At 38.4% G+C, this 24,400-nt stretch overlaps 1 protein-coding gene across 1 annotated transcript; it reads right to left on the reverse strand.

Annotated features, from left to right (window-relative positions):
• Positions 1–2,958: 2,958 nt before the first annotated feature.
• Positions 2,959–23,502, reverse strand: LOC109980843 (vesicle-associated membrane protein-associated protein B/C). The gene is made up of 6 exons (XM_020629388.3): positions 23,250–23,502; positions 17,395–17,547; positions 9,546–9,649; positions 8,026–8,106; positions 7,077–7,256; positions 2,959–5,708 (listed from the first exon to the last, which is right to left on the reverse strand). The coding sequence occupies exons 1-6, from the start codon at positions 23,305–23,307 to the stop codon at positions 5,553–5,555; spliced, it is 732 nt and encodes a 243-aa protein (XP_020485044.1). The 5' UTR covers positions 23,308–23,502; the 3' UTR covers positions 2,959–5,552.
• Positions 23,503–24,400: the final 898 nt, after the last annotated feature.

Genomic DNA, 24,400 nt, shown 5'->3' on the forward strand with positions numbered 1-24,400 from the left:
GCCCTTTAACGGCAGAACTCAACTGTGTTGGCTTTAGTGCTAGCAAACTTTATCCCACTGTCTTCTTCATTTCCTTTCATCTTGCTGTCAATTTCTTTGGTCAATTACCTTCCATTCACCTGCCACTTGTGTAATAAAAGCCATGCCATGAGGAGGAAGAAGAAGAGAGAAGGTGATTCAAATTGCCAGAGAAATCTGTTAAGAGCGCCATCATTTTTTAAACTTCAATTATTATGAAGACCTAATCAAGACAAACATGTCTGTTTCTATGTTGCTCTGTTCTTCAGGTGAGCAGCAAACCTCAGGACCTCTGGTTATTTTAATATTTTCAGTATTTTAAAACATTCCACTGTGATTTACTTTGGAAATGGATTATTTCCCTACAGAATCTAAAAATGTAAATAAGTATTGGTCTGTTTCCACCATTTAGTTCGCAGCTGTGTTTTGCAGTGGCCAAGTCAAACAGCCGAGGAGCTACCGAGCCCAGGTGCACAGCGGGGGGTTCCTGACACTAACTCTGCTCGGCTGCCTCCGACCACGAGGTGAAGACAGAAGCACTTTCTGGTTGTTTCTGACACAATAACACCTAATTAATCTCCACATTTTTATTACATTCAACACCTCGAGTGCAAAAGTAAAATAAATCCAACCGGTAATTACTTTTTTTGCAGCTATTTATTTTAACACTCTTTTCCCTATGCAAATTTTGGTACTGCCAAATCAAGCAAAGCAGTAGCAACTAACAAGCCAGGACAAGTTTGGATGTGAGCAGAATTATTATGTTGATGACATATGAATGTTGATGAAGCTGTCCTTACAATGTTTTGTAATAATAAGAAAAACTCTGATAAGCAATGAGGTAAGGTTATCTCAATTGATTTAGTGTAATCACTCATCTTTGTGTACACCTGTAATGTTTGTTTGTTATTTTTTGGGAATGCTATGGTTAGGAGTGGCACCGGGGAAAGGTGATCGGGGGAGATCTGGTTGTGCTTGGTTGTTTTGCGTTTGATTAGCCTACCTAGAAAAAACACCTGTAAATCAACAAACAAAGACATAAATCTGTTGATTTCTGTTAAGTGCCCCTTAAGCAAGATAGATAACCACAACAATTAACTAGCTAGCTGTGGTATTATATTTTTTTGACATATTAGTGGCTGGATACATTGTCAAATAAACCCACAAATTACCTAGTCAGCTCTTTGAGATGGATAACTCCCTAGAACCTAAGACTGCACATGTGGTTTAGCTTGCTAGTTAGCTAACTACATTATCTTACTATCTAGCCAAGGTAGCTAACTAGCTGGCTAACTTAGCTAACTAACTTAAAAACATTGGCTTCATGAGTAGTTATTTGATGGCACTTTGAAAACAAGTAGCTTGCTAGATGGCTAACTAGCTTGCTACATTAACTAACTAGCTAGATTAGCTAACTAACTTTCAAATAAGATCATCGTCATTAGGAACGCCCAGGAGTCAGAACTCGCTCTCTAGAATTTTAGTCTTGTTTTTGTGTAATGAAGTCAATCACACTGTTAGTACCATGCAAGTTCTATCTGTTGACAGGTCGTCATGCTGCTTTCGCCCCAACTATCATGTGTTCTAATCACCTGGTATCAGCTTTCAAAACAAAGGTAGGCCTACTCCTGGAGGCGTCCATGCTGCTTTTCCAACTTGTTGCCAACTTGTTGCCAACTTGTAACCGGAACGAGGTCAACTTGGTTGTGACGAAATTTCCAGCTCCGACATCCAACTTCTGAGGTAAATGGAGCGTACCATTAGATCCAAGGAAATGGTGGCCATCTTGGATTTGACCTCTCACAGGCCCTCAGAGGTCATATCTGATTTCCATCCACATCTGAAAATATACCTTATGGCATAAATATACTAACTGTATCCTTTAATTTAACTTTTCAGACATGATAGATTTTGTGTAGGTCGATTTGCTACGGTATTGAAACGTTGTAGTGGTGAGATTCCACTTAGTGCTTAAACTAACTTTGCAAAGACATAACCAATAAAAGCACATTTGATTATCAGACCCAGACTCAAAGGATGATTATTAAATGTAACATTAAATGGGGGGGGGGGTTCAAAATATTTGTGTGTCAATTTAGGGTTTGTTCTTATGAAAATATGAGAACCATTTAGACATTTCAACCTCATTTGCCCACTACGCTCTGCCAATGAAAGGCGTCTGATCCAACCTTTACAACAGGGTCCTAAGACGCTGACTAGACTCTTCTCTCCTCTGTTGCCCCCCGGTGGTGGAATGAACTTCCAAACTCCATTTGATCTGCAGAGTCCCTCTGTACCTTTAAGAAAACGCTAAAGACCCAGCTCTTTCATGAATACCTACAAACTGATGATGGTCTCAATGTTATTGATGATGATGGTTGTGACAATGGTTTTTGTTGATAACGATGACTTATAAGATGGTTTCTATACTGATTAGAGCTCTCAAGAACTGCCGTCAATGTTGTGCTTTGCCTCTGTGCAATTCCTGTCAGCACCTGTGTGTCCAATCGGACTCAAAGCTGATCGTTTGCTCTTACTGACATTGTTCTCTTTTTTCTAGATCCTTGCTTGTGTTGTACTTACTCTCTGATGTACGTCGCTTTGGATAAAAGCGTCTGCTAAGTGAATTGTAGAATTTGACACATTTTATTGACTCTATTCTTTAAAAAGTTTTCGCATGGTCAGTACCTTTATAGTCTGTATTGCTTTTGAAAGGGGAATAAGCTTTGCCTTTATGGTTGTATTTTTTTAAACCTCGGACTAAATGAGCTAACCTCTGTAGCAATAGTTGGTGGAAGAGATCACAAGATAACACTTTCTCTATACTTGTTTGGCACATTTCAAATCGTAAACATACCCACACTACAGGAACTTAGGGACCACCTTTGTATAATGCACTACATACTGTATATGAATGTTCATGACAGGAAATAACTTCACTCGGTTTGGTAGGGGCTTTATTCATTTAATTTATTAAGATGCTACATAGTCCAACCAGGTTGGGTAGTTTTTATACACCAGAGAGACTACTTGACTAGGAATATTAATCTTCTTCTCAGATAGACTTATTTATTTATTTATTTATATACATACAAAACAGTTTCCCGACTGCTTACATTGATCACGGTGATGGTCAGAGACTCCAGAAAAGGTTAGTGTAGTGTGTTTTTACAACCCTGCCTGGATCAACTAGTATTTACATTTTATTGTTAGTTCCTGTTTGGAGTGCCCGATAAGCATTAACGGAATCAGAGCCGGACAGTGGTAAATTAATAATCACGCAACAGTATATTCTGGTTCTTTTAAAATATTTTACTTGTTTAACATGTTCTGATACTCCAACCAGGATTCAATGAACAAAAAAAAAGAATTCTGCAAGTACTAAGTGACCCAGGTCTGATGGCCTGAGACTTGACTGTAGCTCAGGATCAGCTCTGCCCTCATTTTAAGCAGCAAGTCATCCTCAACCCAACGACTTTACAGAGATACAGTTAAAACACAAGCTGATGTTTATTTCAATTATTTAACCAGCAATCAGATCCATTGTGTTCCACCTCACTTTACACGAAACGATGGGGGCATTTTGTCCTTTTTCTTTAATTTTAGCAAAGCGGGGAAACACCCAAATTTAAGTGGATAAAATGGGATAAATAATTTACTCTTTTTCTGTCAAATATTGCAAAGCAAAATGACATACTCCTCTTCTTCTTTCCTTGTGCAAATTTGGATATGGAACATTATGACAGTTCGTTTTTTTCCCTGTTGTTTATTTTTACGAGAAAATAACCATCAGTTTTTAGAACAGTACATTGTCATCATGTGGTCCCATCCAGGCCTTAAGCCAGTCTGCTGTATGCTTATTTCCACCCCCATCTTTCTATTGCATAAAAAACATGTGGTATGCTGAAGGAAGATCAAAGAAGAGACACTCTTAATCTTTGTGCATTAAATACAAACACAACTTAAAATGCAGTGAGGATACAACATTAATAAGCAACGGATAAATGCTGAACAAACACCCAAAATTAAACTGCAGTGGAGTTGAAAGAAAAAACAGCAAACTCACCAGCAGTGGAGGACATGCGGCTCAAAACACTTAGTTGATCTCTCGCATACATTTGCCCCAAGCAAAACAGAAAGTCAACAAATGTATGGCTCAGTAGGAAACAATAAAGAGATGGAAAAGACCAAGGTGCCTTACACTCTTAAAGAACCTTGATGTTGTTGAAGTTGGCAAGGAAGGACATAACCATTCAACTCTGCATGCACCTTCTGTCCATTCTTTTCTCACTACAGTATATGTATGCATGCTTTCTCTGACTGTGCGTGTGTGTGTGTATATATATGTTATTGTACTGTGTGTGTATATATATATATATATATATATATATATATTTATAAACCTCCATCTTGGCCTGAGAATAACTTGCCCAAACAGGTCACAAGGCAAGGCTTTATCTGGAGAACAAAAATGAACTAATCCTACAAATCTGGAGCTCATTTCTGGTAGCTGCAATATTCTTAAATGCTTCAACCCTAACAACAACAACAAAGAAAATTTACTTGAAATCATAAAAATGGAACAAAAAACACAAAAGAAAGAGAAAACAATCAGAAAATGTAGTTGTGCAAACCTACAGCCAAATCACATTATTATCACCATTTAAAAAAAAAGCAATTAAATTAGATTGAAAAGTCCAGATGCAACACTCTGTTGTGTGAACGCATGCAGTCAAACGTCCCCCTCAGACAACCGGGGGTGTGGTGAGCACTGAGTGAAAGGTGAGCGGAGTAAGGTAGAGTGAAATAAAAACACGAGGAAAGAAAATACCTATGGTATTGTGTTTCATCCACTGATCAAGGTCGCTCTACAATCAAGGATGAGCTGATTTTTACAAAGCCTCTGATTGGACAAGTCAGTTTCTTAGCCCTGTGTGTAACCCCGACTGTGCGGATCATCTCTCTGGTTAATCCCTTCCTTAAAGGGGGTTTAGCTGGAAGGAACACCTGGATGTACTGTACAGTGGGGAGAATGGGGGGGGGGGGGGGGGGACTTTGTTTAAATATACATAGGCTCTGGCCTCTGCCGTTTAGAAAAAGAAACAACAATACACTAAAATGACATTCGTACAATTGCAAACTGACTCAATCACACCAACACCACTTTGCCGGTGTTAGAAAATCCATTGGTCTGAATCACGAGCATTTATCATGTTTTTGTTAACCCCCACCCACAAAACCATTCATCTATACAAGAAACTTTGGGAAGAGGACCAGAATGATTATGTGATGATTACGCAGAGGCAAGAGCTGTAACAGTAGGTTTGTTCATAAGATCATAAATCGTTTTTCTTCTTTTTTTCCTCATACATTACTTTTGAAAGTTTTTTACATAAATGAGACTGAATCAAAACTAGTACCACCCCCCCACCCAGCGACATTATGGCATTTCTGATCCAAAAATCCCAGATCCCGTGTTTGCTTTTCTTCCCCCCCCAGAAAGCATGCTGCGGCCGACCGAACTGCGCTGCCGTCTACAAGACCAACTTGCCCACGATGACGCCCACCACGAAGAAGAGCACGATGAGGGCCACTGAACGGGCGCTCAAGCCCTCCTCTCTCTTCATGCCAACTGAGGAGTGCTGAGATGACATCATGTTGCTCTTCCTCATCCGAAGACCGTCATCCTCCTAGAGCAATAAAAGGGTGTGGAAAAAGATATGAGTTAGGTATAAGGCTTATTGAGGAATAATTAAATTAGTAAAAAAATAAAAGAAAAAAACAGAGAGCAAAATAAATGAAGTGATTGTTGAAGTCGAAAACAGTCAGTTTGTCATCAATATGATAAGACAGTATTTATTTACTAGCTCAAAGAAATAGGATCTGCTTAAATCTTCATCTGACCAAATCCCCCAGGGACGGCAGAAGGCGCCAGGCTTCAACACACTTCATTTCCCAGCAGCGGGTGGGGGGGGGGGGGCTCTCTGTTAGTTTAATCTCAGCCGCAGGAGCAGCCAACAGTCGTTCTGCCTCTGGCAAGAACTGAGAGGGGAGAAGGAGGAGGTGGTAGTGGTGGTGTTGAGGAGAGGACCGCTTTCCCTTAGCTGTCTGTGGTGTGTGTGTTTGTGACTCATTTCCAGCCAAACCTTAATAAACCCCCAATTTTTTAATCTTACTTCATTGATCGTTGTGATGGATGTCACACTCATTGATTTCTTGAACCCTGAGGTCTGCCACTGATTATAGAAATGAGCAGTTTTACTTCTTACAAACCTCAATCTGGAGTTAATGTTAAAAAACACTAAAGGGTGGAGAACACCGCAATGTCTTGTGTTTCCAATCAATTTTCTTATCTTGATTGTGAACATTGATCAGGACAAGAAATAACCAGGAACCACTCATGTAACTGTGATCTCATCGCTCATTTTGTTGATTGAGATAAAACGTTGCTCATTTAGTGGAAGAAAAAGTTCCTTACAGTTTTTAATTTAAGCCTGAAGACAGATGGGTTGTTTGAACCATGTGTTACGAGATTAAATATACAGCAGATATTATAGTTATTAGAATAGATTCATCATTTTCTTAAAAGAGGAACATCTTTTAGTCTTATTTTAAGCAGTGAAGCAGATATTCCCCTCTTTTAGCTAGGGTTGTGTATTGGCAGGAATCCTGCAATTTGATACTACTATCACTATAATGATAGTGATGAACAATTCAGTTCATCACAACTTATTTTTCTTATTTATGGAAAACTCATATAGGATTTAGACACCACCATTGCATAAAAACAATTTGAAAAGTGGACCCTTCATTTGTTACACTTAATAACAGGAAATCAGGAAAACTGGGAAAAGTTTTACCCTCAAGAGTCTCTGCAGTTAGTTTAAAGTGCAGAAGGCAAAGCTTGAATTGTATCACCATTCTTTTCAGTTCTCCTTGCCAAACACAACTCAAAAGAGTGTATCAGTGCCACTGACACTAGTGATACCTGTGGCTTTGCTATATACAAATGAAATATACAAATTTATCAGCTGAAGTCCTGGATTCCTCTTACTCACCCTGATCTGTTTGTTTTCTTCCCGTAGCCTCTGAGCCTCCATCTGCAGCCTCTTGCACTCCTCCATGATCTTCTTCACCTCCCCATCGTCCAGGGTGGAGCTCATTGACTTCAGAGGCAGCGAAGAGGACTCTGACTTCAGCAGGTTGGACGACATCATCTTGTTGGACTCCATGTCGTGCTGTAAGAGTTACAAGTTATCATGCAAAGAGTTGTCTTTTGCTAAAACAGTGTTTCCACGTTGATTTTGTCGATGTAGCTGCCTGGCACATGTATATTTTTAAAGTTTATTTGAGGAGACTTGTAGACTTTTAACAAACATTACTTCTGCGTATTCACAGGCCTGCAGAAACACAGAGCCTCTACCTCTATGTCTGGGGTAGAGTTCACCCAGGGGTGCCTTTTATAAGTGGAACAAGTTGGTTTCAATCAGCATTGTCGTTGTGTAATGGACTCTGTGTTGCTCAGTGACGACTGGGAGCCATGTGTTTGCATTGCACAGCGCAAGATGAATTGCAACCAGCTACCATGGGTCCTTTTCTGCTCCTTGTGATCATGAAGGCAGTAGAAGTAGCTCATATCATGACGAGATAATATCCCTCTAAAAGGAAGGGATGCTTGTGAGTGTAGCTGAGAGAGGTTAAGAAACTTTAGAGACAGAGCAAACAAGAAAGAGTGAGAATGAGCAAGACAGGAGGAACGATGAAACATTTTGGGAAGTTTTTACATATCAAAATATCAGAAGAGGGATGTGAGACAGCCTAGCAGTAATAATGAGGGGTGTTGGAAATACAAGTAATAATAAAAAAAATCTTTGGCACCCTGCTGAGGCCAAAAGAAAATGAGCAGGAGACTTTGAGATGCATATTTCCTATGCATATTGAAGTTGCAGTGATGGTGAAAACTGACATGGTGAGGTGTAGAGCAGTGCATAATCAGCATGTGCTTACCGTTTTTTCATTCTCGGCTGGCATGTCAAAAACACACCTCAGCTTAGAGTCCATCAGCTCGTCTGGCTTGGCCTCCTTCCACTAGAGACACATAAAGGAAGAAAAGTAAATAAAAATAATTCCAACAAACGATACTTTTAAAATCATATCAAGGCACAAGGGACCAGTGTAACATAGCTAAAGAACATACAACCAACTCCAACATTTGTCGGTGTAGTTTTTTGTTTATAGCAAGTCAGACTGAATGGCTTCAAAGATGACTGTTATATGCCAAGAAGAAAGACAAAGGGAAGGATAGTTTGAATATTTCAGATCAAAAGCAGCGAACTCAGAGTGAGGAGGGGGCTGGCTGCTGATTATGGCTCTTCACAGGAGGATTAAAAGCTCCAGTAACACCCCCACTGGGTCCAAGGCTGAGGCCACTGAGTAGAAACACCAGAGTGGTGCTTTGCTGCTCAGCAGAATAAGTCATATTTCAAATGTAATCATTTCAATTTAAGCAAATGATGACTTTGACGATTATCTTTACAGTAAGATTGCCGTCAATATAGCATGTAAGGTAAGTAATTTGAATCTTTCAGGGTACGTTAGTACTGTGAAATTATCTGAGTGGGTCAAAGTCTTGCAACCTTTAGTTGTTCCAATTGGGTGTCTGACTCCACATCTCATGTAAAGCAGGGGGTGTGCTCTTCTGATTTAAATCTAATTTCTGTGAAGGTTACGGACACAGGCATGGACAGTTATGGAACAGGATTCAGGCTGTCTTGCAGTGGACTCTCTCTATTGTTAGAATGGCTTAGGTTGATTCAGTGTGTGTAGGTATTTTTTATGTAAGTGTGAGTCACTACATCATGCAACACATTTGCAGGCAGATTAAAGCTATCCAGTGGTGTAAGGTCCCGTTCTCTCGGCAAGCCTTAAAGCTCAAATCGGAATTTTTGCTCAGATACGTTTTTTCTTGTATGGCTGTTCACATTACAGCATGCGCAGGAGAAAAAACCCAATCACATCACACTGTAGAACTGATGATCTACAACCATCAGTAAAATAAAAAGTGTGTTCTTCCCAGTTATTGAGGTAACTTTATGGTTAACCCTGTTTTTTCAGCAATACGAAGGTGTTTCACTTCTTACTGGGTTAGATTACCGTTAAAGTTGCTTTCCGACCTCACTGTTAAGACTGAAGCCACACTGGAAAAGATCCGGACTGTATCCGATTTGGATTCACATATTAAAGTGGCCAAAATCTGATTTGAAAAGATCTGATATCATGTGACCTGTGCTATTCACACTGTCATAAACAAATTCCGATCAGAGTCACAACGGAGCAAAATAATCCGATTCAGGTCACTTTATCCTGCTGTGTGAGCATTGCCTAAGAGACCACACATGCTGCTTTGGCTTAACTCTCCTCATTTTCTTTTGCAATGTGTCAGCGCTGTGACACAACCTCTCATCCTGGCTGATTGACTGCCTCTTTCCTTACAGTAAAAGTCATGAAATCTGAAGTGAAGCACTCACCACTCCCTCCATGTCGGTCATGTCAGGAGGTGCTAACAGGGACTGGACCATGAACTTGTGTTTGCTCTTCTCATTGGGATCGTAGTCAAAGGGCTGAAGCATAACTGAAAAACAAAAACACAACCAGTGTCAGCATAGGCAAGAGAGCATACGTTATAAAGACTTCAGGATTCATTTTCTCATTCTCTGTGAAAAGAAAAGTTAAAACAAGGTAATAAAATCAAAGAAAGACTGCAAGCTCAGGTTGGGTTGTTAAAATGATTAAGGACAGTGGTTCAGGGAAATCCATGCAAGAGCGAACAAGATTAATCTGCCGGATCCAGAGATAATAAACGAGACAAGAAAGAAGAAACATAATATCATTTTTGTGAAAACTTTAAAGGATAAAACCCCTGTTTCATTGCACTGCTCAAAGATATAGGAAGGGGATGAAAGAAAGGCTGCATTAATGTGATGTCTTGTAAGGACCTTAATACGTAGTTGTTCAATGTAACCACAAATGATCATTAAGTGTGGACATTTTCAACAAACACCATGAAAGATAATAACATACTTGGCAATTTTACTCATTGGTTTAACCAGGGAAAGGTAAGAGATGTCAGGAAATGAGGGGCAGAGAGATGCAACGAACATTCCCTAATCAGCCAGACACTGGGACGGAAATATTTACGGTAAATGTGAACACTATCAGTTTGTATTGGTAATATACTTTATTCTCATGTCATCATAAGTTGTTAAAGTATAAAGCCACACATCCAGTTAAATATAAGATTCAAAATATTATGACAGTTATTTGTTTCTATATACACGTGAAACCACTGCCGTAAAGATTGATACTAAAACTATAAGTCCCTTTAACAAAAATAAACTTCTTTAAGAGGATCTATTATTTAAGTACACAGCTGCATGAAAGGATTTATGTATATCATGAGGAGAGGGAAACAGGGGTGTTATGACAACGGTTGCACCACAGAAGACACAGCATGTCATCAGGAGGTCTACCCATGATTCCTCTGGTCACTTTTTGTTGATGTGACTCCACTTAGTTTTGTTTCCCTTTTTCAGAACCTCGTCCTCACTTCCTGTCTTCACCCAACATGTCTGATGAAGTGTCTTGTTAGTGCCCTTCAAACTGCTGCAGGCAAGCAGGCAGGAACACAATGTGATTTGTGGGAGAAACCTGCTGCACCACCAAACGCAAAATAAACACTTCTGAAACCCCAGCGATCAATCCGTTACTTTTCTTTGTCAGCATCTTTCCTTCGCCCTCCCTTCCCCAAGTCTGTGTCCACTCGTCTGGATTAAATTTGAATTAGTGAGTATCAAATACCCATGAATTTGTCAAACACTAAAGTAGGGCCTCCACGTCTTCAAGGCTCTGGGCTTGCCTCTGCTGCACGGAAAAAAGTGCTGGAGATGATTTATGTCCAAGTTTGTGTTACCATGACGGCGAAACACTGACAGATCTAGAAATACCCCAGGGGGTAATCTTTCTAACAGCTTCCAACCCTGTTTTTTTTTTTTTTTCTTTCTTAATGTTACATATCCCTCTAACAAAAAGCAGGTGTGGGGTTGGAAGACTACTTTAAGGCATCACCACATCAGGCCTCTCAGTCACTGGTGTGTTATTTGATGTCATTCCAATGACTGGGAAGGTATTTCAAAGCTGTAACGATGATTTACAATGATCACTTTCTTATGTCCGTTTTCAAGTGGAAGGGAGGGGATGAAAATAGCTGTTGATTGGTTATCTATTTACTCCTTTGACTTCAGCTTTGAAATGAGTAATTGTGAGGCATATTTGACATCAGTACCACTGTTTTGGGTGATTCTTTGGCCTTTGCTTGAAACAAATGACCTCCTAATTTCAAAGCAAGCACGGCTATCAGGATGGTTTTCATACATGGCACATGCCAATTCTCCCCAGAGTGGAAAACCACGGAGATGTAGTGCATCATTAAAGCAATCAGGGCGGTTCAATATCCCAAACCAGAAACAGACGGCATGAACAGATTGAGAATGTCCTGTTTGAGTCAGAACCAATTTGCACGGTCATCTACCTCAGGTCCGAGGGGACAATACTCGAGAGAGGAGGCAGGATAGCATGTACGTTCATTGAGAAACAGAAAATAACACGAGAACTAAAGAGCCAGAGCCAAAGCCTGAGAATGAAAACACACACATCAAGCGGGTGAAAAATGATTTACAGCTTCTTTGATCTACAGTCTCTGAACACACTTTTACAAAAAGCTACGTCTGCTAATGGCCTGACTTATTCCTTCTCCACGCAGTGTAATCATTTATAACACTCACAGAGGCTAATTGTAGTCAACACGGTCAAGCAGGAGGGTTATCGCCTGTCTGCTTGTTTATGATGAATGGAACCATTAGAGGGGTGAGGAAGGCAAGAAAACTTTCCTTTCCTGTCGCTAATTAAATGTGTCCCACGAGAAAAGGCACTCAAAACAGTCCCTGCTAACTATTTACCTTGAAGTGCTTACAGACGTCCACCCAAGGTTCATATTACCTCATATTCACAAATACATGGAGCCAGTTTTTCAGATACATTTAACAAGATAATATAAGAGTAACCAGTAGGGATGCAAATGGGTGTCGGTTGAGCATCGGTAGGAGCCAACATCGGACTTGTTGACAAACATCGCCAATCAGTAAATGATGAGGCATACACTGATGTCAGTAACCAAAGTGTCTCCATTGTGTCACTTAAATCTAAAGCTGGAAAGCTAGTACAATTGTTCCTTAAGAGAAGAGGAGTTTGATTTGGCAGAAGACTTCAGATGTTGGATAAACTGATTTGTTTTCAAGGTCAAAAGTGACAGACAATGTTGGCAGTTTGGGAGTCTTAGAGTCAAACTATATCTGACAAAGACCAGCTACATGCAGTTTGTAAGACCTGAAGTAATGACATTTCAATACTCCAATAGCATAGCGCATTTGAAAAAGGGACACAAAGAATCATCAGAACCAGTTATGGTGCCTCTCTAACCAGGAAAGTTTTATCTTCCAACTGTGAAAAAAAAGATAAAAAAATTCATAGATCTAAATTTTGACAATTATCTGTCTTCAAAAAGTTCTGCCAAAACAGAAAAATATTACCAACTCAAATCTAAATCTAATAAAATCCAGACATGAAATAATTTAAATCAAAGGCGAAGTTAAGGTGAAATGCAAACCAGAGCTGTTCTGATTTTAGCTTAATGTGCAAAATGATACCGGTATATGGGCTGAGGATGTGTGTGTCTTAGTGTATTATGCTACGTGTACGTCATGTTTTTTCTGTATATGAATACGTATCTGTAGTATATTGTGTGTTTTTATGAGCTGAAAACTTAAATATTATAGTTTCAGTATTATATAGTTAAACTTTAGGTGGAAAAGCCCAAAGAGGGGTAAAAGTAGGAAATGTAATTGCATTGCCCTGATCAATTATCATTGTTATCATTATCATTTATGTAGATTCCTACATATGGAGTAGACCTACACAAGGTTGTATATTGCTGAGCTACATCTTTGTTGTCCTTGTTTAAATCAATTAAAACAAACCAAATATATAGTTTAAAATGTGTCTATAAATATTTTGTTGTATTCACACAAGAACAGCCGAAAACCTATGTATTATGCAAAAACGGAGTTAAGTAGCAAAACTTAACATTTGAATTTACACAGATTTATTCAGTCAATCTGCAGATTTAACAACTTATTATAAATCCATTATCTCATCACTTCTGGAAAGTTTTAAGTGCAATTTTTGAAAAATGCAATGCTTAATTTCAATGTCCATATGGTATGGACACAATCTGTATTCTGTCATCCAGTTTCAATAAAAGTACAAACCCTGACCCACTTAATATAAATTCTCAGCCGCATTGCAGAAAACAAATACTGTGTCTGACAAATTAATGAAAATAAAGAAACAGATTTGGCAAAAACAAAAGATAATGTCTCCGTTTGATTACGAAAACACTGCACTGACTAACGGAACAAGATACGAGGTGGATTAGAAGGGGACTTTAAGACATGATGCGACACGAAACGAGATATGATATGACACATGATCTCACACTGCTCGTTGTGTGACACCCCTATCTATAACAGTAACCTTTTCACAGCGACTCAGAGAAGCCTCAGTTGTAAACGACTGTTCCCTATCTACGTTTCTCTATATTGCTCAACACTAAAGCTTGGTCAAAGATCAGCAAACCTACAGAGACGATATAGCGTGGGAGTGAGAGAGAAAGTCAACCAGAGCTGTGGCGATACAGGCCTTGAGGGAAAACTCACCGGGATGTAGGAGCCAACTCTCATGAAACTTTCTCATATTCAGGCTTCTCGTGGCAGCAGGATCACACACAAAATGATTGTGCTCTCCTGTGTCCATCTAATTCAATATCAACCAAAAAGGATATACACCAGATAACCCATTTTAACAACAACCCAGGAGTTGACAGCAATACATCCACCACGCTTTTAAAGGAACCAGCTGAACACTGAGAAGTTAGGTTCTGTTGTGGAAATCTAGTTAGTAGGTTAAAATGTCAAAAGACATTTTTAAAATATAGGAGCAGGCTGAGTTGGAGCATTAAAGCATAAAAGTTATATTGAAAAAAGTCAGGAGAATAGCGCTGACCTATATTGAACTATAAGTTTTATGAATTAATTTAGTCCATTCAGAGTGGATCATTCAGTGATTTTACAACAATAAGACTCTGCGTATGTACTGAGAAAGCTGCTTTACAAACTAGCTTCAATACAGACCATAGTCTTCTCAGCTGTGATGCTTTCCTACATTTTCTGCAGACTATGCTGATACTAATGTCAACTATAATTTGAGCACACTTTACTGGATAAACTGTGTGAGTCCATTTCTAAAATCACAAGCATCGTTTCTGATCTATATGTTCACTATAAAAAGTTTCCATACCAGGAAAATGTGCAATTATTGGTAAATGTCTGAAAGGCAAACACTTTTAAATATGTAAAATGTGTGAGAGAGCGAAACAAGTTTCATGCAGAATGGAGACCAATGTGTTAAAGGTTTATTATTTGAAAAATAAAAAAGAGAAAAAGTTTGAAGTGACTCCTTTGGCTTCTTTGTCCTGGCATCATTAACTCACATAAGCAGGAGCTGCTTTGTTTCAGTCTTTTATTCAGTATAATATAGGTCAGCGCGGGCTTATGAAGCCTTCAGAGATAACAATAGAGCAGTTATATGTTATTGTGGTGTTTTTCTTTTTGCTTTGTGCCTCCATTAGAAAGATAACATGTCCTGAATATGTCAGACAACTTTCTGACATAAAAAGCTCAATATTTGTGGACACAAGAATCTTCAGGACGTTGACGGCACATATTTTCCACTCGAGCTGCTACATAACACCAATCAAGCTCAGCAACATTCCTGTGGTCATGGCTACATTATATATTACATATACAGTTACAGCTGGGTTATGCTTCAAAAGCACTATGTGTATCTCAGCTAAGCCAGCAAATGACACATCTCCAGTTTGTAGGTATCCTGTGGCAGACAGCTCTCTTTCTCAGTGCAAGTGGATGTGTGTCTAAGTAGCTTCTTTGTGCTGATTTTTTTGTAAATTACAGGCTAGCAATACGAGACAAACTAGACTGGAAAGTGTTATATATATCAATGCAGTCTTGTTAAATTAAGGGAAATACCGTTAGTTTAGGAGTGACTATTTGTGAAAAATTCTGAAATTCTTTACACGAGACCCCTTTTGAAATGTTTTGACAACCAAGACATGTTTGTTCTACTCTATTCAGAGCTGTTTTGTATGCTCAGGAGACTTTATCAGTTAAGTATAATGTAGGAAGAAAGAAAGGTTGCCTTTTTGTTGGTGCAGTTTTGTTGTAAACAAACTTAAGTTTACACACACAAAGAATATATTTTGATGTATATTTAATTATATGCTTACAGTCTTTTCCTGAACTGCTTCTGCACTGCTGCATATTTCGGGGTTTTAACTCCACCATCACTTGTTCTGTATGTTGTCATCCACTAAAAAAGCATGGATGTAAAAAAAGCTAACATTCACCATCAAGCATCCAGATCTTATGCAAGTCCTATGATTTGAAGCTCATGCCTCACTCACAGATCTCTCCTTGAATTTTAAGGTGTTATGAAAAATGCTGTTGTTGCAGTTTGTAACAGTTACACTGCAGCAAGATTCGAGAAACCTAGTTAAAGAAGTACAGCATGTATACAGGAATGCTGGGCTTTGTTTGAAGCTGCAGGTTGTGTACAAGGCTGCAGGGTTAATACTGACATGAACAAAGCAAGTGCTTTTAGACAGTCCAATGTCTTTACCATTAGGTATCAAAAAAAAAAAAAAAAGATAAGTGAAACGTTTGTTAATCAGTCTAACTTGTCCCTTATGTTGTTGCTACATGTTAAGATAAATTTAAGGGAATAAACAGAGGTAAAGTCAGATCTATTGAGCACAAATAAGTGTAGTAATAAGGCTTATTTAGCGCATTCACGCAGTCCATGAGTTTTTTTCCTGCCAGTTCTTTCTGCATCTGTTGCTGCAGCTCTGTTGACTGTAGTCTGGATTATGTGTTTACCTTCTTTATATTCCTTAATATCATTATATTATCTGAGTTTTTAAACTATGACCAACTCCTGAAGGCAGACTCTTTCATGATCGTGATAGGTAATATGGAGCTAACATGGCTCCTCTTATGTGAATGCCCTAATGGAGACTCTGGGTTTGACTTAAAAAGGTTTATACTAACAAAGGTAACTTTGTGTGACTGCTTTTATCAGGGTTAGTGAAGCAAGATGACTAAATAATATCCTGGTATGTTGGTAAACCTATATGTTTCTTTAAATTAACTTAATGAGTCCAGTTTAAAAGCATACAAAGCCAACAAGTTGAGAGAGCACAACCCCTTGTTATCCTGATAAGTCCACTGCTTTTGAGTGCTCCCTAAACACAACAAGGCTACATGTGTTTGCCCATACTAACTACATCCGCAGAAAACAATCTCCTTTTGGGGCTCGAACCTGTGACCTTTCTCAACCCAATAAGTGGAAGAAATGATGGCAACTGACATAGAGAACTGTGCTGATTTGTCGCTCACTTGCTGACTGCAGGCCTCTATGACACAGTTTGCAGTTGTTGACACCAGATATGGGAGTTTGTAAATTGAGCCCGTGGCTGTAAAAGGCAGAGGTGGCACAGTGTGGAAAAACTAGCCTGTACCTGTCTCGACTGGGAATGAGGACTGGCAGGAGGAGGAGGAGGAGGAAGGGGATGTAGTTGGTCATGGGAAAGGAGAAGCTAATTATGTAAACAGAGCAAACAAATGTATGATACTAAAAACATTATGGTTCTGTGTCCTCCACGAGAATGACTGAATGACAAAAAACCAAGAGTGAGAAGAAAAAACAGCAATACCCTTATATTGGAGATGCTCTAAAGAGTAACGTATTGTTTTTTTTTTTTTTATCCCTTTTGAAACTTGTCACAGGCACAACTGCTATAACATGATCTTGAAATAACATCTGCATTCATCATTTTACCATAACATTGTTTTTCTGACTCAAAAATTAAAGAAATCTCGGTCAAGTGAATAAAAAAGAATTGCGAGAGATGTTTATTTCTTGTCATTTGTTCTTTTTGCTCTTGAAGGATGTCACGTGTCAGGTAAACAACCATTTTAGAGATTATTCTTTCTCACTGATCAGTTGTCTGCAGGGTTTTAAATCCTCTTTTTTTACTTTGCTCTGGGATAAAATGGACCTCGACATGTGGTAATACCACAGGAACCAACCACCAGGTACCATATACCACATACTCTCTTCAATCCTTACCTGAGACGTTGATTGACGTTCCTGCATCGATGATTCCGCTGTTTGGCCGCACACAGTACCGGCGCGGCGCTGTCGTCTTAACCTTGAAACACACATTCCTGTCTGTAGGGTTGGAGAGCTTGAGAATTGCTGTGACCACGTCTGAGAAAGGACCTGCGAAGAAGGAAGAGGAGGTGAAAACCTAAATAACATCCGTATTAAACAAGACAGGGTTATTTCAGAAGAACATGTGTTGGTTTGAACTTATATTATGTCTTGTAGAGACTGCAATTTTAATTTTAATTTCAACATACGTAAAATAACTAAAAAGGATCAAAGTTATTTGGCATCAGATGACATCACATCACATCAATAAAAACTGAGATCTATTTTCGTTTTGATTTTTATAAGTGTTTACCACGTTTGGAGTTATGATCTCACAAACCACATTGATCAAGTTGATTAAAATTCCACATGGTTGGAGAAAATTACACATACACAGACTGATGGAGAATGAAACTGGCATTGGCACAAAAACTCAAAGGAGCCTGAAGTGTGTGTAAGCTGAGGCATCAGAAAGTGACTCAATTAAAGCAAATGAGTGTCTCTTAGTAAACTAATTGATATACATAATCAGCATGCAATATCAAATTCATTATCTGTTGCTACACAAAATTATAATGAATAGACCTTTATGAACCTCCCTGACAAACAAAAAATAAAAACAACTGACAAGAACTGCTTTTTACTCTTAATTGTCAAGAAAAAGAGTTGCTGTTATATATTGCAGAATTAACATAGAAACACTGTTGAAATTGTGCAACCAAAAACACAATGTGATACTGTGCATAGAGTACACACAGCAAAATCAATCATTTGAGATTTTAAACAGAGGTTGCTAAATAATCAGGACTAACATACAAGCATGTATTCTTTATTTTATCTGAAATTTTAGATCATCATAGTTTTGCTGCCAAGTGCACCAAAGCTTGTTTTTAATGATTAAAAGTTTTACTCAAGTCTCAAGATTTAAAAAAAAGATTCCCACAATGCCATCATTGTCTATCATGTCTGATACTGACGTCAAATCAGAGTTTGTCCAACAGGTGACTTCCTCTGCTCAATGAAAAGCCTCTTCTCAGCATTGAATAGATATGACACTACAGGTACAACAACGGCTACTGACATCGGTTAATGCCACATTATTTGCTGATGTCTGTCAAGAGGACCGATATTGGCTGATACAGATGTTAAACCAATGCATCAAATAAATAAATAAAAATAGGAATATAACATCAAATTAAAAAGAAATGCTATTGACTCTTCAGCCATGCAGTCTCATTCCATGATGTTTCTGTTAAAATAAAGTGTTCAAACAATGTGGAGCTATTGTTTTTAAAAATCTGATTAGAATTGATTTACATCTTCTTATTGTCCATATTTAATCCCTTTACACCACACAGAGAATTCATTAGCATTGCAGTTTTTCCAACCTGGGAAAAAGCTCTCAATATGTGCCATACCGGTCCTATTTAAACTGCTGAAAATAATACAAGATGTGGGAAGACTGAATCAGAGGTCCAGAGGCACCAGACAGATTAATAAGTTCAGTTATTGCTCTTAAATTTAACACCAGCCAAAAGAGCGGAGAGCACCTTTGATTCATCCGAAGACGAATGAAGTGAAGGAATTTCCACTTTAGCGTGAGGTTTTCTTTTCATGTGAGTGATAATGACATAAACAGAAATGTAAAGTCTGTTGGACATTAGAGCTCTTTGGACATTAAAACGTGCAAATCTAATCGTGCTAATGGATTAATGCTGGGGTAAATCCAGAGTCTAATGAGTCTTAATTGATATTATCTGCACATTACTCATTATGTACAGGTTGTGCTCTTACTTGTATCCCCCATTTAATTCCAACAAATCTTATTCCATGAATAACCAAAATGCTCCCTTACAAAACCACAGAGTTACGTATCACTAATTTATTCTCATTTTATTCTGGAAACAGTTTATTTATTGACAGAAGTCCAGAAACTGTTCAAAGAAATGCATCCAGATTAGCTAACTGGCAACTATTAGTCACTCCTGTGTTTTTCCAGAACGTCTGCTGACATCAGAGCTATATGAAAAAAAGGTACGTTAACATCACAGAAAGTTAGCAAGTTAAGTGCCACCACCACCTATTTCTAATCAATTAAACTTAAGAAAGTCACCGAAAATAATTTTGAAGCTTTACAGTTTGTTAAAAAAAATAACAATATTATTCATAAATTATCCTATGTCAATGACAGGAATAATAACTTTTACATGTTTTAGGAAGGCTTGACGCAGATTTAGAGATGCGTCTAATGATTATTTCCATTGATATCATTGGTTATTTTTATGGTCCATAAAATGCGAGAAAATGTTGAAACATGTTATCTATTCCAAGATGTCATCTACTATCTTGATTTTGTTTTTCCCACAACCCAAAGATAGTCCCTTTAACATCAAAGACAAAAAAAGAAACCAGAAAAAGGTCTATAAAAAGCTGGAATCAGACCATTTTGACTTTTTTTTTTACAGAGTCACACTAAGACACTTCTTTTCTATAATTATTTATCCATGTTTTTATCACTGTACTGCTGCATATTAAGATTTGTTCATCACACAGTATCTGAACCACCCGATTGCCAGCAATAAGCAAACATCTATAGTGGTTGTTGTTGGTTTGAGACACTAAGACAGTCTTGTGATGTTTTTTAAGCTGCCGAGGCGATAAATAACTTCTACGTAAAACTCATGATTTCTCACAAGTGTTCACAGTGAACTTAACATTTGATGACCAACTTCCAGTTTAAATACAAACAAGATTGGAGCTGGAAATTGTAATTCATACACACAAATATAAGAAAAATACAAAACTTAGCCTAGCCAAACTTTCTACTGAAGCATATATTTCAAACTAACTTGTAAACTGGGTCGCCGCTGTTGCTAGTATGGCGAGTAAAGCCTGTTCACTTGAAAGAGGCCCCCTCACTGTGCATGAAAACATGGAACTGTTTCAGAATTAGCACATACACCAGATTCAAGATAAAGTTTCAGTTCAGCAAACATCCAGAGCAACTGACACTTCCCTTCTCCTTTGAGCAAAGACAGAGAGGAAACTCAGACCCTCACAGGCTTGGCTCAACTTCTAAAGGCCTTTAATGAAAGGGACTCACGCCACTGACTACTGTACACCTGATCTACTACTTCCTGTCAAGTTTCTTGGGAGAGCACCCAGCTCAAGAAAAACCACAAAAGGCAGTTAAAAACTATTATGAAGAGCAGATATTCGAAGCTGTCGACTCTCAAGGTTAGATTTAATAAATAGGAGATGAAAAGTAGGGAGCTGGCAGTTTTTTAAGATTTGTTAACAGCACCCCTGACGAAGATGAAAATGATTACAAAATGGAGAAGCCCAGTCCCTAAAATTTGAGTGTTTGGCTCACAGATGGTCTGAGACTTTGGCTAAAAAATTGTCCTACGATCCGTTTACTGAAATTTCACACTACATGCCTACATATTACATGGAGCCTGGAGCATGGGATTTCTTGTTTTGTGTAATATACTGAGAAGGCACATAGCTCCTTTCTTTGTGGTTAATGCTTGTCCATGTACACATATGATAAGACACCAAATAAATGGAATATACTTGTTACTTAAGCGTCTTTTTAAAATATATCTAACACAATTTCGGTCAACGATTTCAGTTATAAATAAACTTGCAAGCTATATCCAACTACAAGTAACCATAGCAACAGTTCATCTGTTTCATGCTAAGTAATCTGTAGAAGGATCAACCAGATCATATTTGATTTGTTCTTGTAATCCGTCAAAAAATCCTGTTAAGACACCTCAAGAAACAAAAAACTGTGTGGACATAATAATCAATGAGCTACACTCTCCACTGCATGGCATATTCCTTTATTACAAGTAACATAAGGGGAGGATTATTTTTGAGTGAGTTCCCCATCATCCTCATGCTGGAAACACTCACACACCAAAATTGCAACAATGAATTTCAACAAAAAGTTGAAATCAGTTTTGGTGCATGTTTCTGAAGCGTATCCCACTACCATAGAGCTCTGTTCTTGCTTTTGGCCAAAAGAATTGTTAAAATATTATTCTGTTTTTAGTTCAATTTGACCAGTGCCAAGTGCATCACAAGTCTAATACCACTATTCCTACAGTATTAATAAGAATAACAGCTGGTACAGTGTATGTCTGTTGGCCTCTGCTTGTATAAGGTGTAACAACCTGGAATTCAAATTAACTTAATTCGACTCCAAAGAATTTGATTAATAAACAAGTGCAGTCCAAAATGCAGAAATGTTGAATGCACAGGTGAAACTAGGAGTGTACATTATACAAGACAAATATCTTGATTGTTGTTTTAACAATGTGCAGAATGACAATATCGAGTATGTCAATCATTTTGCAAAAAACTATCAAAACACGCCTGCTGATTTGATAGTTTTTGTATTGCATTAACGTGAATAACAAACAACTGTTTTTTTTAAATAAGCTGTTTTTACTGTTATCATAAACAAAATCTAAAAAATTATTAACAAGAGCGTGATAAACAAAAAAATAAGACTTTTCCAAACACATCTTTGAGATTTACTTTACACATTTTTGAGGGATGCAACATTCTGTCAATTAACATTATAAGTAAAATCCCCCCAAAATATCGCAATATTATATTTTGGTCAATCATGCACACCCCTCAATGCACCTCAAGCCAACTAGCAGATTTACTGCAAATCACTTAAAGCTTTTATATAATTTAATATTACTTTGAATGTTATTTCATATACCTGCATTACTACTAAATGTATGAACTATTTTGTGATGGTCTATTTCCCATAATCCCAACTAGCTCATTTTTGTCTGCACTTGTATCAAAGCAGCCTACAACTTCAAGAGGACGCATAATAATGTATCTCCAAACTTCAAGAGGATGCATAATAATGTATCTCCAAACTTCAAGAGGATGCATAATAATGTATCTCCAAACTTCACTCCTGATTAGAGTAAAAGTTTGAATGTGTTAATCTCGTTGAGAGGCCAACTTTCGTTTGAACAATTTAAAAAATGTAAGAAACAATTAAGCTTCTTACTCCAGAGTTCAAGGTGCAATATCTCACACTGTGGCAGGATCTCTGTAATCTTTTCAAATCGGATATAATAGCACCATATGTGTTTATGTAACAATATTTGGGCCTAAAGCAACGTGGCATCTTGCAGCCAAATGCAGGGATTCACCAAGAAGTCTATTAGCGATAATAAAGCTCAGGCATGTTAATGACCCGTGTATGTAACACATGAAACAGGAGAGGTGGCTCTGCTATTTCGTCCTGAGAGCTGTCAGGTTATTAAATGACAGCTGGCTGGACAGCAGAGCGAGACAGCCAATCAGAAGGCGAGCTAATGTTGGCTAACTACCCTGCTAGAGATGTAGCAGATCATGTGCAGTGAAATGTAATGAATTCACAAAGCTATTGCGTTGTGAAATATTTAAGAAGACTGGCGTTTTCCTAGTGGGCATTCGTGGCGTTTGTTGCACTGGTAAAACCCGATTTAGAGGGAGCAGAAATAATGGTGACAGGGCCCGGCTAGCTTAGCTCACCGGAGCTAATCCAGCTAGCTGTTCAGCTAGTTGACCTACCGTCCCCTTTTTTGGGCTTTTTTTTTTTTTTTATTGCACATACATCATCAAATGTCTACTGCAAAGTCTACCCAGTTTGGTGATCGTAACACCGATCAGCCCCCTCCTCACCCAGCTGGCAAAGACAGCTCCCCCCCCCCCTCCCCTCCTCCCGTCCAAAGCGGGCCCTCCCCTCTTACCTCTGAATTTGAGTTCGTGCTGAGGCTCCAAGAGCAGGACCTGTTCCGGCCTGGCCATGTCCCAACAGCTGGAGCGGGGTTATCGCGCTGCAACCAGTTCCTGTCGGTAGCCCCCCGTGTTAGGATGTTTTTGAGGGTTGAAAACGCCAGTAGAGATATTCTATCAATGAATTAGCAGTGTGGATATCCTGTCCCCCGGTCACTGGTGCTACTCGAGCTACTAACGCCTGTTGTGATGCAGCAGGAAGGGACTGAGAGACAGCCCGGTGACGTCACTGCCTCTGCAGAGCGAGGGGGGGGGGGGGGGGGGGGGTGTTGGCAGGGTGCACCCATAAGGCTCTGGGTGCACCTACAGGGGATAAAGAAAGAGGGACCACCACATCGTTTATTAAGGAAACCTGAAGTATGAGAGGAATAATATTGTAAAAAAAAATGCAGGCTCTCAAAAAGTTTAGAATCGAAGTTTCTAAGTTATGATAGCCTTATTTCACTGAGTGCTTTTATGTCTTTACAGTTGTAGAAAATATCATGGTGGGAAAGTGCAAAAAAGAAATCTAAATAAAAATAATAATAGTGATTAGTATTAGAGGTAGCAGTTGTAATGTTTAACAATTATAATCATATCAATTGTAATGTCAGGAAATGTGTTTTATTAATTTAATAATTTTAATACACTTAAATCAATACTGTCAATAATAAAATGTACATGTATGATGAAGTCAATTTAAATTTTTTATTTTTTTTGGCTCAAATTACTTTTGGTTGACAAAATGCCCAAGATGACACAAATACAAAATATAAACTTATTCTGAATGTTTTGCAGTGAGATACATTTCAATACCCAATTACAAATGTACACGTTGCTTAACTTTTTTTTGTACATGAAAATTTTGACTTGAAATCACAGGAAGGCCGTACTTATTCTATTATTGATGGCTCTATTCCAATTAGTGTATCACAAAGCTGGTGTGCACAATTTCCTTAAGTATCAAATTTGCAGCAGTCTTTTAATGTACTGCAGGATACCCTAAATGACCTGCGATTAGTCCTCAATGCTGACAAAACTAAATGTATGCTTTCACAGAGAGCTACAGAAATTAACAAAAACGATATCAAGATAGTTGCCAGAAATGGGCTAATGATTGAGAGAG

The sequence above is a fragment of the Labrus bergylta genome, chromosome 5 (assembly GCF_963930695.1).
Source record: "Labrus bergylta chromosome 5, fLabBer1.1, whole genome shotgun sequence".
Lineage (NCBI taxonomy): Eukaryota > Metazoa > Chordata > Actinopteri > Labriformes > Labridae > Labrus > Labrus bergylta.